The 18,558-nt window shown below is 44.5% G+C and overlaps 1 protein-coding gene across 1 annotated transcript; it reads right to left on the bottom strand.

Annotated features, from left to right (window-relative positions):
- Positions 1–207: 207 nt before the first annotated feature.
- GXYLT2 (glucoside xylosyltransferase 2) lies at positions 208–17,654 on the bottom strand. The gene is made up of 7 exons (XM_068202295.1): positions 17,416–17,654; positions 11,179–11,368; positions 10,824–10,955; positions 4,915–5,166; positions 3,825–3,948; positions 1,048–1,220; positions 208–449 (listed from the first exon to the last, which is right to left on the bottom strand). Exons 1-7 carry the CDS (start codon positions 17,595–17,597, stop codon positions 267–269), a joined length of 1,236 nt encoding a protein of 411 aa, XP_068058396.1. The 5' UTR covers positions 17,598–17,654; the 3' UTR covers positions 208–266.
- Positions 17,655–18,558: the final 904 nt, after the last annotated feature.

Genomic DNA, 18,558 nt, shown 5'->3' with positions numbered 1-18,558 from the left:
CAAGCCAGAGAATACATTCTTAAACTGTAAGGGACTGGAGAGGCAGGCCACAACTGTACTCCACAAGGAAAAGATTTTCTTGCTATTCTCAGCAACAATCTCAGTAGGCTTCAAGGATTCCCTGATTTTTGTAATTTCAAGGGTTATTAGAAAATTGGAAAAAGAAATATTTGAATTTGGTGTTTCAGTAAGAGTTCATATTCTTCATTTATATCCTTCATGAAATGGAGTACAAGACTTGTAACTTCTGTGTAAAAGAGCTACAGTTAGTATCTGTGGTTGGCCCCCAAGTACACAATGACACGATTTTCATACACCTTCTTCATTGTTTTCTCAATTTGCTTCAAAAATACTTGTGGAATTCTCCCACATAAAGTGTGCACTGTATCCAGAAACCTCGACTGCAGAGGATAGTACAATGACTGGAAGAGATTGTCTTCAAATGGAAACTAAGGAAAAGAAACAAAAAAGAATTTTTAGTTTTCACTAGTTGTGAAAGGGCATTTTATAAGTTTCTGTAAGAGAAAACCTTCCATTGGTAGGGAATGCCTTGTCCCTCACCTGCTGAGTGTCACCAACCCCATCACTTCACACCCTGCCTGCCTGAGAGTGTGCATTGACAGGAATCTTATTAATGTAAGGATATTGTAAGGAAACAGGAGTTTTGGCAAGCAGAGCTGTACACACACCACATCCCAACCTGTGCCTAGGGACAAGCTTCTGCCCTCCGTGTGCCTGGACGCTTGAGGTGCTCAGGGAGGACAAGCTTTCCCTGGGAATTTATGGACCAGAGCTGCAGCCCCAGCATGAGAAACTCCACTCCAGCATCTTTTTTCTACCTTCAGTATTACAGAAAAGCAATTTATCAGCCTTTCTGATTACTATAATACACAGGAGAAACGTTTAAACCACCTCAAATGCATGAGAAGCCAAAGCAACCATGTTCATTTGTGTCTGGTGGGTTTTACCCAAACACAACTACACAGCCTGACGGCTGGCAGAGCAGCGTGAGTGAACCCACCCCGGGGCACAAGGAGTGGCACTTACATCCCGGATCACCTCGTAGAGGGCCTTGAAGGTGGGCTGCTTGTCGTCGTGGTAGACGCCTCTGTTGCCGTGCAGGATGGAGACCCCCTCCTCCTCCGCCCCCCTGCAGTTGCTGCCGTACATGCAGTGGTCGGGCCGGTAGTTCCACTGGCAGGGGAACACGTACAGACACTCTGCCCACGCCAGCAGGGCACAGGGAAGGAGAAGAGACACGTCAGACAAGAGATACAACAAATTAAACCAGCCTGGGACCGATGATCGGGGAATGCTCAGTCACATCTTTTGCAAGTATCCCCAACAGAGACACCTTCCTTCATGGGTGACTACACTCCTCAGCTGCTGGTCCTGAAGAGACAGCTTGTTTTGGTTTTTTGAGAGTTTTAAAGTTTTTCTAAAAGTTCTTTATGCTTTCTGATGTTTACATATTTTTACTAGAGTTTTCACGCATGTTTATGTAAATAATGATTGTTTTGCATTCTTCTTTGTGGGTGGAGAGAATTGATGGGCTGTTGGTTTGACCAGTGTGGCTGGAGAGGTGGAAATTTCACCCTCCAGTCCACTGTCACTTTCGAGATTCTAAATACTGCAGAGTCAGAAAATAAAAATCACTCTTTTAGTTCTTTTCTTCCCTCTTTTGCATCTGGCGTCCGTGTGTGAGTTATTTCGTGTCACAGTAAAACACAGGACAGCACAAAATCTGGGACCCAACACAAGCCAGGGGAGCCCTTCAGAAAGCTGAAGTGGAAGAATCAAAGCAGAGAGTACACATCAGGTGGCAGTGTCCAGCACCCTCTGCCATAGGAAGGACTTTCTGGAGTGACAGGAGCGACTGGGGAAGCACACACAGCAGTGGGGTTATGAACAATCCAGACTCCTCCCGAAGCCAGCAAGGGAAAACTTGCAAAGTGTATCCAGTGTTTGCTGCTGAAGCTGTCACAGAGGCCTTGACAATTTGTTACACAGCAGAGCATAAGGGGTGGTGTATTTTATCCACAGCCCTCCAAAGAGTCATCAGCCATTAATTTCACAGGTCTAGGTTATTTAGAGATGAGCCTAATTTCTCAGAAGGGCTCATAACTCCCTTTCTCCTGGTGATTTTTTTTAAACTCCACACACACAGTGCTTGCAATCTGCTTGTCATAAATCACTCCAGTCCCTGCAACCTTTCTGCCTTGGCCCTGGGGAACAATGAATCACGGCTGGTGCCAGCAGGACATGGCAGAAGCACTGAAGATTGAATTCTTCCCTTGGCCTTTCCCAGCTTCCCGGGAAGCCTGCAGCTGGTCTAGTGTGGTTCTTGAAAAGCAGAAGAAAAACTTTCTGAACTTTTCTTCCCTTAAGGCCTCTCCAGCAGAGTTCTCCAGAAAGGGAGAGCAGTCTTTGGAGATGGGCAAAGGGAGCAGCTCCTCAGACCCAGGAACAGAGTTCTCTGGGGTTTTAACTCACATCTATAAAAAGGCACCTGCAGCAGTCTTGGCCAATTCCCTCCCCAGCCAGTCTCAACAACCTAGAGCTTAAGATCCCAAAAAATCCAGTTTTCTGTGCTAATGGTACACAGTTCTTTCTTTTTCTTTTCTTGAGCAGTCTGATATTCTGCAATTCATAAAAAAATTTTTACCAGTTCTGAGGAAAGGACAGACTGTGGTGCAGAAGGGTCTCCACACGTAGCTTTGATAGAGAACACTCATCACAATATTGAAGTATTTTTGCAACCTTTGTTTTTTTCCTGCACACTTCAGTGAACAGCTTGTGTCTGACTTCACATCTGATCTGGCTCCATATTTTTTTTCTCCAGGAGACCATACTCCTGTAACATTTGTTTCTTTTTGGAAATTAATTCCCACTCTATTTTTCCTAGACTGGGGGTAATCTGTGCTGTACCAGGGACACTGACGTTTGACATCTGTCTGCAGTAAACAGATGTTTGCTTTTTGCTTTGCTTTTCCTCACTCCAGCAGTTTGCCTGGATTTGGGTATATCCAATTACCTGCCCTGTGACTCCTCAGGAAGAAAAGGGAGCAGAATAAATAAAGAGAATTCCAAACTTGGTTTAGTCTTAGGATAAGTTAAGGTGACAAGGTCACACAGGAAACCAGGAGAAGCAGTAGGGACGGATACTCAGCATCCATGTAGAAGCAAGAATTGAGGTGCTCAGCTTCTCTGGGAAGTGTGTGCTATGCTCCAGTGTTTAAATCCCTGCATTTCTCAGCAGCAGGACTTCCATGGCATCATCTGGTGCCTGCTGAGGCCGTGTCACACAGCTCAGGGGCTGGAAGCTGCTTTAGATCAGATATTCCAATGGCTGTGTCCACTTTCTGTCTATATTAGCTTTGTTACTGATTTGCATAAGTATCACAAGTCAGCTGAATTTCAGAAAAATGGAGCTTAGCTTTGCAGAAAGTTTGGCACTTTTACATTCAGATAAATATCTGAAACAAAAACATTTTTGCAGCTACACCCTGGTCCAGTGACACCCTGAAGGACATGCATGACATGAACTTCCTCCCTTCACTTCATCTTTACTTTTACACCTCATTATTTTCTCAAATCTCAAGAAAACAGGTTTATATATTCAATGGAACCAAGTCCAAGCCCCATTACCTGCAGCAATGTCAGAAATATTTTCATAGGTTATAAATTCTTTGAGGATGTAGTTACACAGGAACTCCATACCAGAGTATTTATGCATATTATAAATAACAAATAGCAGTTAAAAAAATCAAGTTCAAGATATTTTCCCAATGCAGATAATGAAGACTCCAAGAATCGTTCCTTACCTGGGTTAAAGTAAAAAATTATATTTAGCAAATCCTGGTCTCCCCACGTGATGTAATTTTTGTACTTCTGGTATAATGGATATAACATTTCCTCCCAAGTCAAGCCACCTGGTATCAAGCTGTTCTGCAGGGCAGGAAAACAGAAGCAAGGGATTAATATCATGATCATTGCTGTGGTATCTAACCCAGAGTGGGCACACTCAAATCTCTAAGTTCTGCTAAGCCATGTTGGACACCCAGGTGAAAACTGAAGAACTGCCAGGAAACGTTGGACCTGGACAGGGCTGTAACAGCAGAACTCACTGTGTTTATCTAAACAGGAAAACAAGGTCTCCTGGGCCCAGCTCTGATGTCAGCTCCTGCTATTCACAATCTTCCTATTCCAAGTAACAGGAGGGGAAAATAGTGAAAAAGTGGAAAATGCAGGGACAAGGTGAAAATCAAGGTATAAAAGCAAGGACAATTACAGACCAGAGATCATCCCCCCTGGGAATTATGGTAGTAAGAGCAATGTTTGGAGTTTCTTCCCTCCAGCTGTTCCTGTAACAATGTGGGAAACCCCTGGCATTGCTTGAGGAACCCCTTGGGGCAAGCAAAGTTTTAGTGATAACAGAATATGTGCTGAACAACACGGCCCTGCTGTGAAAACATTCCCTTCTCACTTACACCAGTTCACAGAGTCACTTATCTGCAGCAGGATGCAAAAGTCTATTCACAACAGATGCAAAAATCACCAATTTCTCAGGGTGTTCACACCTAGTTTTCCAATTTTAAAAACAATACAGCAACTGCACTGAAGATCCTTGAGTTTGTTCTTTCATGTATCCTTTTAGGGAAATGTAAGTTGGGGAAGCCATTTTTAACACTGCTACCAGCCTCCTTCAGCTGCAATCTCTCACTGCTCCAACGCTGAGGAAGTTTCATTTATTTTAATAATCACATTCACAACAGCTTTTGGTATCCAATTATACACATTCCACATTTCCCTGATTCTTTGTATTACGAGCTTCATGCAATTCTACACTGAGCTTTCCAAGATGTGAAAAACACACCAATCCCGAGTTTCTGCACCAGCTGCACTTGCTCCCACCTTGAAGTGGGTGCTGCGGATCCGTGTCAAATTCATCAGCATCACCCCGGAGTTGACGCCGGTGGTGCCGTAATAGGGGTGCCGGGCGAAGCGGCTGTACCAGCCAATCTTGGGGATCTCGTGCTCGGGGGCCATGGCAGCCAGCTGGGTGGAGTTGAACTCTCTCAGGAGGTGCCAGATGTCATCGATGGGCCTCAGGAACAGCACGTCAGTGTCCACGTAAAGCAGGGAATCCACATCCTTTAAAATCACCTTTGGGGTTTGCACAGCAGGATGAAAAACAAATCAGAGCGACAACAAACACAGGGTTATTGGCAAAAGGGACTTTTACTTTAAACTGACCATTTGGAAGAGGTTATTGATTGATCAGGTGTATGTAATTACACAGAGGAACAACAGTTATCAGATTATTGGCTTGTTGTTTGCTGTGGGGTTTTTTTTGAACTGCACAATAAAGCAGCTACCAGAGCACTGAGGTTGGATTACCCTTCTTATGAAGCAGCAATTCACTGAGCTCCCAGAAATACCTGCAAGGACTACTTAGTACCTGTTCAGAAATTACATGTAAATAAAATATATTTACAGAGCTATTTTCAAGATCTCCACTGGCAGAAAGGGTAACCCAGGAGACCAGAATATTTAGACTTACCTTCATATATTATTAATATATACAACTGTTTCACATTAATTAAGACAACCCCATTGACCACCAACATATGTGCATCCTCCTGAGAACGAAATTTGGTTGTTAAAGTCACATTAAAAGTTGTAAAAGTCACATTAAAACATACCAGGCTGTATTCTGAGCTCTGTTACCAGATTCTGCACGAGGAATAACCACAGTAAAGTTGGTCAGGTCAGAAGGGTGTAAACTGCAGATTAGAGCCAGGGTATTTCAGCAGTTCCTGCTGACCATATTCCCCCTTGTGGCTGCCCAAATCCTTACACACTCCTTCATTAATATCCACGGTGGGACAAATGACCTGCTGCTTCAAGTCTTTGTAGAGTAAAAAACATCATTACCTAGAGCTGACCACCAGTTCCAACTGCATTTTTGCTGCTCTTCTTCATTATTTGCTAAAACTGTCCAGAATTTCCTGAAGTACTGAAGTTTTCTTACTTTGGTCTAGCCAAAACCCCTATTTACTTCTCTCTCTTTCTTTGAAAAGCAAACCCAAAAGGCTTTGGATTTTCACCACGTGGAACACAACAATCACTCTCTCATCCAACTGCAATGACATTAATGACAAACTCTTCTATTTATGCAGGTTAAAAGAAATTCTACCAAAGAAACTGAGTTTTACATAAATTCTAATGTATTGTGACTGAGGATTACCTGTGAAATAAGAGTGAACAACATTAGGATTGATGGGTGAAAAATATCACCTCTAAGCATGCTCAACAGGAATCCACTAAGATACCAAATCCGTGAGTAAAGACTTAAATGAGATTTTTCACCTGACTCAACACATTGAGATTCAGACTGACATTTAGTCAAGTTTAACAAATCCCTGACCTGTATTTCTGACAGGATAACTACATGTTCTTCCTACAGAACAGGGCAAGCAGGAGAAGGAACTGTCTCTGCATTTTAAACAGAAGTTAGGCTTACAACGAACTCTAAGTAAACACATTCAACACAGTCCAGGCCACTCTGCTGGATGGAAGATTATAGCAATAGAGCATTTCCCCACAAAAACCCCACAAGCCAGCATGTGGAGGTATCAGAAAGTGACAAAAATTGTTCAGTAATACACTAAGAGCTCACAGTAAATATTTGCAGATGTTAAGTATTCTCAAGCCCAGTATTAAAAACCAAAGCAATAAAAAAGACAGCTACTGTAAGAATAAATCAATAGAAGAAAGACAGTCTGAAAGGAAGAAAGGTTTTCAGCTTAAGGATGTCCTGGGTATTGTGTATTAATTATTCGGCAGCACCTAGGATCCCTGATTCATAGGGACCTGCTATGTGAAGTCACATAAAATCAAAATACATTTAAAAAAGAAAAATCACCCCCAGATTTAGTCTGAGATAGGAGGTAACACTGGAATACAAGCAGAGCAGACTTTGCCTGTGGATCCAGAGCACACGGCAGACCATCTAAGATTTTTGTCTAAGGGGGCCCTGGTAAAAAGGCAAACTGAAGCATTTTCAGCAGGAAAAACTTACCCCAGTTGAGGGGGAAGTTTAACAGGTACCTACAGACCCTCCTCAGCCCTCCCAAGCATAAGTGACAGCCTGACCACTGCTTCTTCCAGCAGAAAAACATTCTTTCAGCAGCTTTCAATACACAAATAAATTTAAATATGTGGAAGTCTATGGACTGCTACCATTTTCCTACAGATCCAAGCAGGTATTTCAGTTCTTTGTGCAGTGCCTACCAGCACCCGACCCCACCTTGTATTCCACCTCTTAGGAGTCACATGCTCTCCTTTCTGCTGGTTTAAAGATTCTTCCTCTCTCCTATGTCCAAGGCGTTGTCCTGCAATGACACCCGAGTGGCTAAAAAAAGAGCTGTGCTACCTCCTTTAAGGCCTTCCCACTTTCACATGTTGAGTGCTAAGACTCGTTTAAAAGCTGCAGATGTCAGTTTGAATTGCTCACATCTCTCCTGGCTGTGCCTTGGGAAGGGGGGGATTTAATTTCACCAACTGCAGCTGTAGGAGTTCCTCCCAGAGCAGGAACTTGCAGTGCAGGTTAGAAGTGACACACAGTGACCTAGAGCAGGAGCTTTGCCAGGCTGTGTCTGGAGGTCTGAGCTCACACAAACCGTGCAGACACACCTGACAGCCTGGGATTTTGGAAAGGGATGGCCAGAAACATGGCTTGTTTCTTCCCCTTGCTCTGCAGGCACTTACAGCTTAAAAGCGTGTTTTTTTTTTTTTTTTTGCAGCAATATAGCATATTCTTAGTAAATCTGTCAGAAAGTTCTGCATGGAACTGGCTATATTTAGCCTGGCACTTCACTTAAATGCTCAATTATCTGTAATTTGATTTCACAATTTCTGTCTCCATAGATTCTCCCTGTGTTAGCAAGGTTGGCAAAGAATAACACACTCCTGAGTAAACACACACTGGTGTACTGTGAAGCTACCTAAAGGTTTGTGAGGGCTCATGTGGCATCTTAGCACAGCTTCATCCAAAATTAGGGACAAATCACTAAGCTTAATGCTAGAGTAACAGTGCCACGAAGTCGAGTTACTAAACCTCATTGTAGTAAGAGACTAACTCAAGTTACAGCAGAGATTTTTGTCTAGCTAAGGCCCTGGCATCTATTCCCACTGGGCTGGATACTTGAGCATCCCTCAAGAGGAAAGCTGTAATACAGGGATATTGCTCGTCTATCTTAAAAGCTCTTAAGTAGATTAAGTGTTTGAGAAGGGCTCTGAATGTTCATCCAAAAATCATCCAAAAATCCCTTAGGCATTTCAGGATATTTTAGCTGATTGTTTTGGCAGCTCCAGAAGAGCAGCACAGAGACAGCTGCAACCAGCCCTGAGGGACCAACATCCCTGGGACCAGAGGATGCTCCTCACCTGCTGTCCTAACACCCGTGTCAGGAGCACAAACCAGTTCCCAGCGCCTGCTGAGAGCACTGCCCTCCTAGTTTAATGTTAAAGTGTCACCCTGTGCTTACAAAAAGATCTACATCTTTCTCCCTGTGTCTCTACAAATGCCCTGGATGGTTTTGTTGCAGCAGAGTGCAGCAAGAGATTGACTTGTGGTATCACACAGAGGCTCCATCTATGTCCCCTGCATCTAAGTGGCAAATCAGATGTCTCAGAATGCCTCTGAAAAATGCAGGATGCTGTACAGTCTCCCTTTATATTTTGGCATTCCGGGTAGAGTCAACAAGTTGGGAATGTGCACTTCAACCTGTTGCCCAGGACAGAACAGTTCGGTACTCCAAATTGCAGGGTCACATCCCACAGCTCTACTTTCACCACTGGGTAGAATCACTGAAAGGTTCTTACCCAATTTTCCCTGAACACATTCCTCAGACCCTCCTGTCCACTTTCACACGCCTGCTGGTGCTGCAGAGGAGATTTCTTTGGCAGGAAAGGCACTTGTGAATCAAAGACTCGCATTCCACTCGGGCTTAGCATTATCAGGAGCAAGACAATTTGCACAACTGAGAGCTAAGCAGTTGATAACTACTGCTCTCCTGGGGTCCTCCCTAAATCCAGGCACATTTCATGCTGCTGCAGGGAAAAGTGCTCAGTACAGAGCAGGATGGAAAAAAATAACCTGATATTCTGCTGGCATTTATTAAAATGTCAAACTAGTTCTCTAAATAGTGAACTAGTGAACACTTGGAACCCTCTGCTCCCACTGTGTGCTTACAGTTCAAGTGGGATTTCAGAACCCAGTTATCAAACACCAAAAAACCGAAGTAATGGCTGGAATTACCCAGAAACAGCCTAAGGTTGTGCCCGTCTGTGAACTGGAGCACCAAACCTTGAGGGTCCCCAAGCACATTTGCCACCTCAGCTATGATGACAGCTTGTTTATTATACCCACATCAACTCCGTGTCAGCTGCAACTCCTCTTGGACAGCCCCTCCTACACAAAGCCATAAAACTCTGCCTGACCACACACAGCATTTTGCAACTGCCCCTAGAGAAACAAACTTCTACAGCTGCCCCCTCATTCTGCTAACACAGCAAGCAACAGTCTAACATTCCTTAAAAAAGTTACCGAAGAACTTCAGTAAAAGCACTGCCCGGCCTGAAGGAGTCAGCATGAATGCATAACCCCCTTCTGTCATCAGAACAGTGAAGAGAAATAAAAGTTAAGGCATTCCTGTGATTAGTCACCCAAAATGACAGAAAGTATCCCAGAAGAACAGAGATTTCCGTTTACCCAGGACAACCTGACACTCTGTATGGAACAAACTCAGCTTAGGGATTATCTTCCAGGTGATACAAATATTTACTCAGGGGAGAGAGGATCCCTGCTGCAGTTGGAGTTACTTCCAGCCCATCTGGCCTTTGTGCTGTTGATAGTCCACCCCTAAATGGCAGATCAGCAGAACTGCTGACAGCACATATTTTCTCACATATGTATTCACAGGCTATGGATCTGGACATGCAGCTGTCTCTGATTGCTTCCATCTGAGAGGGAAACATTTCTTTGTCCCCCCTCCACTTTTCCTAAGACAGCGATGAAGAAATCTGGATCATGTGAACAGCTTGTCACTTCACTGGAGTCACCCCAATCAACAGCAACCCACGAGATATTTTTGATAGATGTTCTCAGTTCCGCAGAAATTGCTTTATGCAAATGTTCTTTCAACTTCTGATATGCAAAATTGGTATCAACACTTCTTCTCTCCAAGTTTACAACACGGAGTATAATATAACTTTTCAGTGAACTTGAAGAGCCCAGGATAGACCAAGCTCTTTCATGAAATCCAACTTCAAACACTCTGGAATTATTACCTTAAGGGCAATTCTAACAGTCTTGGAAAAAAGAAGTAAAACTCAAGGAAAAGGGAATGCTGAGAGCATCAGTTTAAGGGATAGCATGGAAAGGAAGATGGTGGGTAAAGCGGGCACGTTGTAAAGAATGTTATTTACAAAAGGCACGCAGCATCTACCCCAAAAGATCTGCCTTGAGAGAGCTCTCACATTCTCTCTGGAGTCTGGAGAGTCTGGAGAGCCTGAGAGACTCATGGAACAAGAGACAAATCAGAAACACACATCCTTTGTTAGCCAGGAAAAAGCCAGGCTGAATTTCTGTGGTGGGTTTTTTTTTTTTTTTTACAGTGTCTTAAAGCACAGACTAAAATTATCTTTAAGCAGATGTTTCAGCCTGAAAATGGTTTTAGTATTATACCAGCAAAGCTTCCTTTCTGTGGAATTAACCTTTTCCTGAAGCAATCTACTCAGAAATCCAGGTGCCTTACCGGAAGAAACAGGCGCTGGGCAGCACATGGTTTGAATAACTTTTTCCATTCCTGAGCATTTCCTACTGAGAAGGTTATTGGGTAAATGTTGGACTCAAACTTCTTAGTATATGAGGAAGGCCACTCCTTTAACTGAAAGACATGGTGGGAGGAAATCAGACACTACGCATTACAGAGCTTTTGTAAAAAAAATGCACGCATAAGGAATTTTTAAGTGTGTACAGTAAGCAACGTGCTCAGCTGCTACTTGTTGATGTGAATGCAATTTTTCTCAGAGATTTAAAACTTTTAACTATTATTTATTTATTTATAACTACAATTAGTTATTTATTTACCAAATGACAAAGAAACTCACCTTTGTCTCAAATTCAGGCTTAAGGGAATCCTCGGCAAAGATGTGGAAGCAGAGCCTCCTGTTGCTGAAGAGAACTGCCGATTTCAGCATGATCAGCGTCTCCTCCAGCCGGTCCCCACATGCCACCACTGCCAGATGCATGCACTGCAAGGATGAGGGCTCCTGTGGATGTTTCTGCTCTCCAGGCTTCCTGAAAATTCAAGGATAGGCACATAAAACTACTGAGGTAGACATGAAGAGAATCCCTCATTAACACACATCATGGTTGTTTTTTATTCATCATTTTGCAAGGGATCAGGAGGTGTTTTTGTGGTTAGATATTTACAGAAGAAGCAAATAGCATGGTAATTTCTGTCCATGGTACAGATCAATAGTGTTACAATTATAACATAAAGAGAAAGGCTATTTTCTGTTATTCCTGCATTTCTGGGTTTGCAAAAATCGCTGCACTACAGACACAGATAAAGCTAATTTCACAGCACCTCAAACCAGAGATCACCTTGCTCTGTGCAAATGACAGCTCTTTCCCCAGCCCAGAGGTCACAAAGCCAGAACAGAGTTACAGCTACCCAGCCAGCTTTCTAACACAATGCAGATCACACAACTGCATCCAGCAACTTCATTTCCAAGCCCATAATGGCTAGACTGGAAGAAGTCAGCCATACTTTTTTTTAAAAAAACCCACTGCATCCATATGTAAACTGTTCTAACAGTTAATTAATTTTGCTACTAAAGATGCATGCCTTAATCCTGGCCTGAAGGTACTGGCAGAGTTTCAAAGGACTGTTCTCCATTTCACCCCATGGAATCCATCAGATTTTGCTAAAATAGAGATTTTTGAAAACAAATATAGTCACATATCCCAGATGAATCAGACTGTATTCCAAGGGCCAAACTGTGGGATTTTCACTTAGCACCCACCTGTGTGGGCTTTAAATACATTTCATCCAGATACAGGGAACACAGTAAGAGGCACAATGAAGCTTCCTGCTAGCCAGAAAAATCAGTTTCTCCTGGGGAGTTGAAGACCTTTTGAAAGCAGTCTTTTGGTTCTGTGTTTAGTGTGGAGGTAAAAATTGCATCCTCGAGGAATGCTTGCATCATGGTGTATCCACATTCCAACAGAGATGGCACTTAGCCTCCATCACACAGGATGGAGCTGACCAAGCAACTAAATCCCAGGCACAGTAATCATTCCTGGAGAGTTCAAAAGGCAAATCATAGACCACTGCCTGCTCTGGACACATCTCTGAGCAGAGGACATCAATCCCAGCCCTGCTCACAACACACAATTAATCACTGGAGTTGATGCTACAAACAGAAGTTCTAAATAAGGAGAAAAATTACAGTTTTAAGCTGTTAATATTTTTTTCCAGACACTGAAGTGCTGCTCTGTGTAACAGCAGCATTCTACCCTTCAGAGTAACCCACCTCTGTGTAAAGGAGCACCAGGCACTGGCAGTTCACTGACTGTACAAAGCAACACGTTTCATTAAGGGTTTAAAATCTTCTGCTATAATCTTAATTAACCCCCAATTTCATCAGTGAATAAATAATGGAATATTACATCTATGTGAAGTGGTATTTACTTTGCAACCTATTAGTGTAAAAATCGCTGAATTATTGAAGTGAATAATTAGCTGCTCCCACAGATCACCTTTTCCCCCTTCTCTCCATCTGTGTAATGTTTCCCCTTAATTGAGTCTCTAAATCAAGCCATGCACAGCCTGGGAGTTGCTTTGATGTAGTTTCTGGCAATGGAATTCACTGGGAGAGGGACTAAACCCTGCACTTCTATTGCAACATTTCAAAACTCCACACCAAGGCACTCGGCTTTCCTGGGCAGGTTTAGCCACAGTGAGCTCTGCATTATGCAGCTGTTTTGCAGGGAAAAATCCAGTATGTGTCGACAACACTTCCAAAGGATACACTGAGCAGAAGCAATCCTTGGTGAAAGCAGAATGCCTGGAAAGCCCACGGGAGTAGGGATAACAACAGACATCCAACATAGACACCATGGAGGAGAAAGCTGAGCCTTGGAGGTGAGGAATTACCAACATTGCAGGGGTTCAGGAGCCTGGAGTGGCCTGAATTGGAATAACCATCCCAGAAAAAGGAGCTGTTTGAACTACATCAGTCATAGTCTGGAACACCGAGGGCAATGATCAGTGAGAGAAGTAGCAATGAGGTACAGAAGAATTTTGGGACAAAACATTTTACATCTTCTTTGTAAGTACATAAAGAAACTTAGAGAACAGTGAAAACAAAGGTGAGCTGCAATGGGAGATATAACAGTGCCACAGCAGGATGCATTTGACTGCAATTTTAACTTAGGCTTTAAAAAATAACAATTCTCCAGAAGCCTGAGAAGGGGCAGATGTAGAAGAGGCAAAGTCAAACTGCCTGGAGGGCAAACATGGCAAAGAACATCCCAGCTCCCCTTCCCTGCCCTGTTCATGCATGCACCCCATACAGGGCAAGGAGAATGGAAAGGACAGGGAGGAACAACAGCTGGATGGAAGGCCATCCCTTGAAGATGTGCAGGACACAGCCAAGTTGTCCTACCTGTAGAATGGGAACAGCTGTTACAGCTCTAAGAATTTCCCACCTCAAAACACTCCCAAGACATTAAAAAGCCCAAAGATCCAAAGAGTAATGCAATTATTATCATTAGCCAATTCATTTTCATTCATTCCCTTGTAGTTCAACTTGTCTGTTATGAACACTCTGTAGTTGGATTTTATAACCTAAATTAAATGTTTAAGCACACTGAAAGCAATGCAGAGACCTGGGCCCTAAAGTTTAATATGTTTGACAAGAACAAATACACAAACTAAGATTAAGCACTCCAGAAAGCATCACAAAATACTTGCAGAACACATCCCCACGGAGTGGCTGAAGACTGAACTCCATAAAATGGAGCACAATAAAATGTTTACAGCAAAGACCTTCCAACAATACAGAGCAACTCCCATCCAGTTGTTCCCTCGTATTTTATTTACTGAATACAATTTCTTCAGAAAGGCACTGACACAGCAGGAGCAGCCTGAGTGCTCAAGCACAACATTGTGCATTCCTAGGTCTTAAAGTTTAGATTACATGTAATTTTCTTATTAGTCACAGCCAGTGTCTCAAACATAATTAACCCAAAACCTGTCTAAATCAATCCAAATCCATTCAAAATAATGCATTCCCACCTCATTACAGAGCCTGCTAATCTATTCAAGCCTTCAAATTTATTCCTGAAAGATAACACATGCAGATGCTTCCAAAATGCAATATAGTTGTTGATTTTTGAAACATTCTTCCCATTATGATCTCATTTACTTTTGCAGCACAAACAAGGGTAGATTTAGGCGTTGTATCAAAACTCATGATTCACTGAACAGGCTCCTTCCCTGACAGCCACCCCTGCATCAACGTCCCAACAACAGCTCCATGATGTGAAACACATTTTCTTGCACACTTTGAAATACAAATGTTTTTGTTCTTGAAATACAAATGTTTTTAAGTCAACTTTTCTCGCTTTGCAGCAGTTGCACAAAACCAACAGGAGCTGCTGTCAATCCAAAAATGGTTGAAGTTTCAAACTTCTCCTACCATTCAGAGAAAGGGAAAAAAGCCACTCAAAACCAGAATGGATGTTTCTCTCTCCTTTTATGAAGTGGGTTCTTTATGAAACAAGTATGAAATACTTGGGGTTTCAGCATGTTATTATTGAACTCAAGCCAAACTTGTATTTGTGTGCACACAGGCTGCGCACACAGAAAGAAAAAGTATTGACAGATTGCCATGCAAGGGATGTTTTGCATTGGAAAAGTTACTTTCAGGGAACTAAATGTGCTGGTGAAGGTTCACTTCCCCTGCCTTGCCATGCTGGTTTAAGAGAGAGCATGGTCACATCTGCCCTTCAAATGTAAAACAATCCTCCTTTTTGATACTTTGCACACATGGGTTTGGCACGTATTTAAAATTCTTCATATAAAAAAGTCTTACCGAAGGCATAGAACTTGCTACTTCCAACAGGAATGAGCAGTAAAACCACCAAGAAAAATCAAATTTCAAAGCAAACCAGAACCTTACGTAGATTTGTCAAAATTATCTAATGACCAAAGCAGGACACATGAATGTCATTGCTAACATTTGTGAAGCACCAGCCAGCTAATGACACATGGCTACATTAAACTTTATGTATAGCTTCTTTTGTTAAAAGAATTCTGCACTTCTTAAAACTTAAAACCTGATGTCTTCTGATATTATGGGACAACAGAAAGCAGTATTACAAATCCCAGTCAAAATACAATTCTTCCTCCCTGCACGATGCTGATTCTCATGAAGTAAACACAAATCCCAAGTTACAGCTGTTTCTGAGCTGAGCTCAGATCTTGCATCCTCTGACAAACCAACCTGACAAAGCTGAATTTAAATGTTTTACATTCACACAGACAGAACTTCACTGAAGTTCTGTTAATCAATTCTGCAGTCTCATGTACACTGTGATCACCTCACAAGATCTTACAGTCCTAATCAGATTAGTAATTATCCTAAATGAATCAGTTAGATAAGGTGGGATCCCTTGCATCAAATAAAAAATAATGTTCCTTTGCTCATAAGGAGGAACTAAAATGGTAATCATGGCCTGTTTCTTACAGTCCAAATTCAAACCCCCCACAGTGCGTTCAGTTTAACTTGGATCAGGCTTTTTAAGCCCAGCAGATCCCAACACCTGATGCCTTTCCAACACGGCAAGCATCACCTCCACTTGAACCACTTATGTCACACCCTACTCACAAAAATTCTTTTTTTATGGATACCCTCACCTGAATAAATTTTAGTAGTAACTAATGTAACAGAATCTTTCAGCAAATGGCTGAACAGGACCTACAGAATTGTGCTTTTCAGTTATACAAACTCCTGCTGGGGCCAGTGGTGCAGGATGACAAGGGAAACCCGCACAAACAAAATTCTGAAGAAAATGCACACTTTGAATACTAAATTCCTCCTTTTTTTTTTTTTTTTTTGCTGTTGTGTTGCAGACTTTGTAAAAAGGACTTGCAAAGTCAACAAATAATCAAAAAGTTAGATAATGTCAAATTGTGAAACATGAAGATGCCACTGAAAAGCGCTTTGAAGTGGAATGGTTGTTTACACTCTCTGGCAGTTCCACACTTTCCGGGCTCCCTCCTTCAGTGTTCTTCTTGATTTCCATGATAATCACAGAGATATGCCTTAAAGAAAAATGACTTCAGGAGGTACAGTTGCTAGTGGAAATAATCCTGCTTTAATACCAGCATTTAAATTCTGTCCGTGGCCCAGTCTCAGCCCCAGAAAACATCTCCTGCATTCAGTGGGGTAACAATGCTGGGGAGAAACCAACTGCTTTAATAAGTTAAGGAGTAAGAGCTCAAGAAACAGGAATAGTCTTTCATTCAGAACATCTCTGTGAAATAATGAATCAGAGACACAAAGACATACCAAGTTAATTAGATATATGAGGTCACACTGGCCATAATATAATTGGAATGCAAAGGGGAAAACAAGTCCTCCACCCACTGAAAGCTGCCCTTTCTCAACTAATTAGTTTTTTTAAAAATACCCTGCCTGTAAGGTGCTGGGACAGGAAACACACCACACCACGATTTAAAACACCTTTAAAGTTCTGCTGAATTAATTTACATCAAAAAAACATTCAAAACAAAAAGCTCGAAAGCTTAAAATCTGCCAGTGCCTCCGCAGTTTGGAACCCAGTGGCACCACACGGCAATGAGGAGCCGCCTTCCCTTTTCCCTGGCAAACCCGCAAAGCGCAGCTCCCCAGGTGACAGCAGCCCCTCACTACGGACAGCGAGCACCACCCTGCCCACGTCAGCCTCCGAAACAAGGCCAGGACTAAGGGAAAAGCCGCTATTTCAAAAGCTGCTCCCGCAGAGGAGGGAACCCCCCCGCTCGGGCACAGGAAAATCCCTTCGCGGCACCTCTGGCAACTACGCTGCCAGGGGAAACGCGCAGGGAAAAGTTTGTACTTGCGAACCTCAGCAGTTTGCACAAGCGTCTCTCATCGCCGATCACTAGCGGGGGAAGAACATCTGCGAGAGGGAAGGGCCCGCCGCACCGGCACCAAAGCGGCACCGCCGAGGGGACGCGCGGGGCGGGCGGGTCACGCGTGGGGCTGGGCACGGGCACAGCGGCGGGGGGATTCCCGCGGGCAGGGGCCGGGGCACGGAGCCGCCCCCGTTACCTGGCGCTGGCGCTGCCGCCGCCCGCGGGGCTCCTCCTCGGGGGGCTCCGGCCGAGGCGCGGCGGGCGGCGGGCGGGCGCGGAGGGCGCGGGCGGCGGGGCCGCGCTGCCCGCCAGCAGATAGAGCAGCAGCAGCACGGCCAGGCACAGCAGGGCCGCCGCCACCTTGCAGGGCCGCCGCATGGCCGGCTCAGCACGGCCGCATGGCCGGGTGCGCACCGCGGCACGGCCGGGCCAGCAGCGCCGCACGGCCGCGTCCCGCCGGCCGCATCGCCCGAGCCCGGCCCGAGCGGGGACGTGGCCGCACAGCCCGGCCCGAGCGGCGCGGGGCGGGGCGGGGCGGGCCGGGCCGCGCCTACCGTACTGCCTGGAGTAGCAGCCCGGCCCCGGGACCGCCCGGGCACGGCGGAGCGCCGGGCGGTGCCACGGGCGGGGGGCTCGCCAGCGCGGCACGGCGAGCAGCGCCGGGCACGGACCGCGGGGGCTCGGAGGGACCTTTGGTTTCACGGGCGGGCAGTGCTGGGAGAGCGAGAGTGTGACCGCGAGAAAAAGGGGAAGCTCGTCTCGACAGCGCGTTTCCTCTGCCTGCGCTAACGGGGAAACCGAGACTCCCTCCGCCTTGCCGCCCCGGTTTGTCCCTTGCCGCCCCGGTTTGTCCCTTGCCGCCCCGGTTTGTCCCTTGCCGCCCCAGTTTATCACTTGCAGGCAGTGCGCACTCCTCGTGGCATCTGCACCGAAGGCAGGTAAACGATAAAGTGCAATACTTGTAGAAGGAACAAGGCGCTCACTCACTTGTGGGTGGCTTTGTCCCCGTGTGACCCATCCTAGCCAGTCTGCTGGGGGACATCAGCAGAAATCACAATAATGAATTTCACAGAAGTAAATCCTGCTTGGGGTCATAATCTGATTTACGACCTTGAAATATACAGAGTGACAGAAATACAAGGACTCTTGCTGCCCCATGGAGCTGGAGTACAAGCTGTGCAAAGAATGGAGACATCAACATTGGAAAGGGGACAGAAAAGGAATGCAGAGCCTCACAAGTTTAGTACAGGAGGAGCCTCGTGTCCCTCATGGAGCCACTGGAAGTGACAGTGGCATTCACCTGGAACTGTACAGCCTGTCCATTTTACACTGCTCACAC

Source organism: Anomalospiza imberbis, chromosome 11 (genome assembly GCF_031753505.1).
Source record: "Anomalospiza imberbis isolate Cuckoo-Finch-1a 21T00152 chromosome 11, ASM3175350v1, whole genome shotgun sequence".
In the NCBI taxonomy this organism is placed as follows: Eukaryota; Metazoa; Chordata; class Aves; order Passeriformes; family Viduidae; genus Anomalospiza; species Anomalospiza imberbis.
Note: the sequence above shows the minus strand (reverse complement) of the source record. Positions and strands in the feature narration are given on the sequence as shown.

Bases quoted from the DNA above. Each gene is read 5' to 3' on its own strand.
- GXYLT2 (XM_068202295.1), bottom strand. From the start codon at position 17,597: ATGCGGCGGCCCTGCAAGGTGGCGGCGGCCCTGCTGTGCCTGGCCGTG. The intron at 5,167-10,823 runs GTAAGGCACCTG...CAAACCCCAAAG, and splicing joins CCCAGCGCCTGTTTCTTCCG to GTGATTTTAAAGGATGTGGA. The intron at 3,949-4,914 runs GTGGGAGCAAGT...CCTGCCCTGCAG, and splicing joins TCCGCAGCACCCACTTCAAG to AACAGCTTGATACCAGGTGG.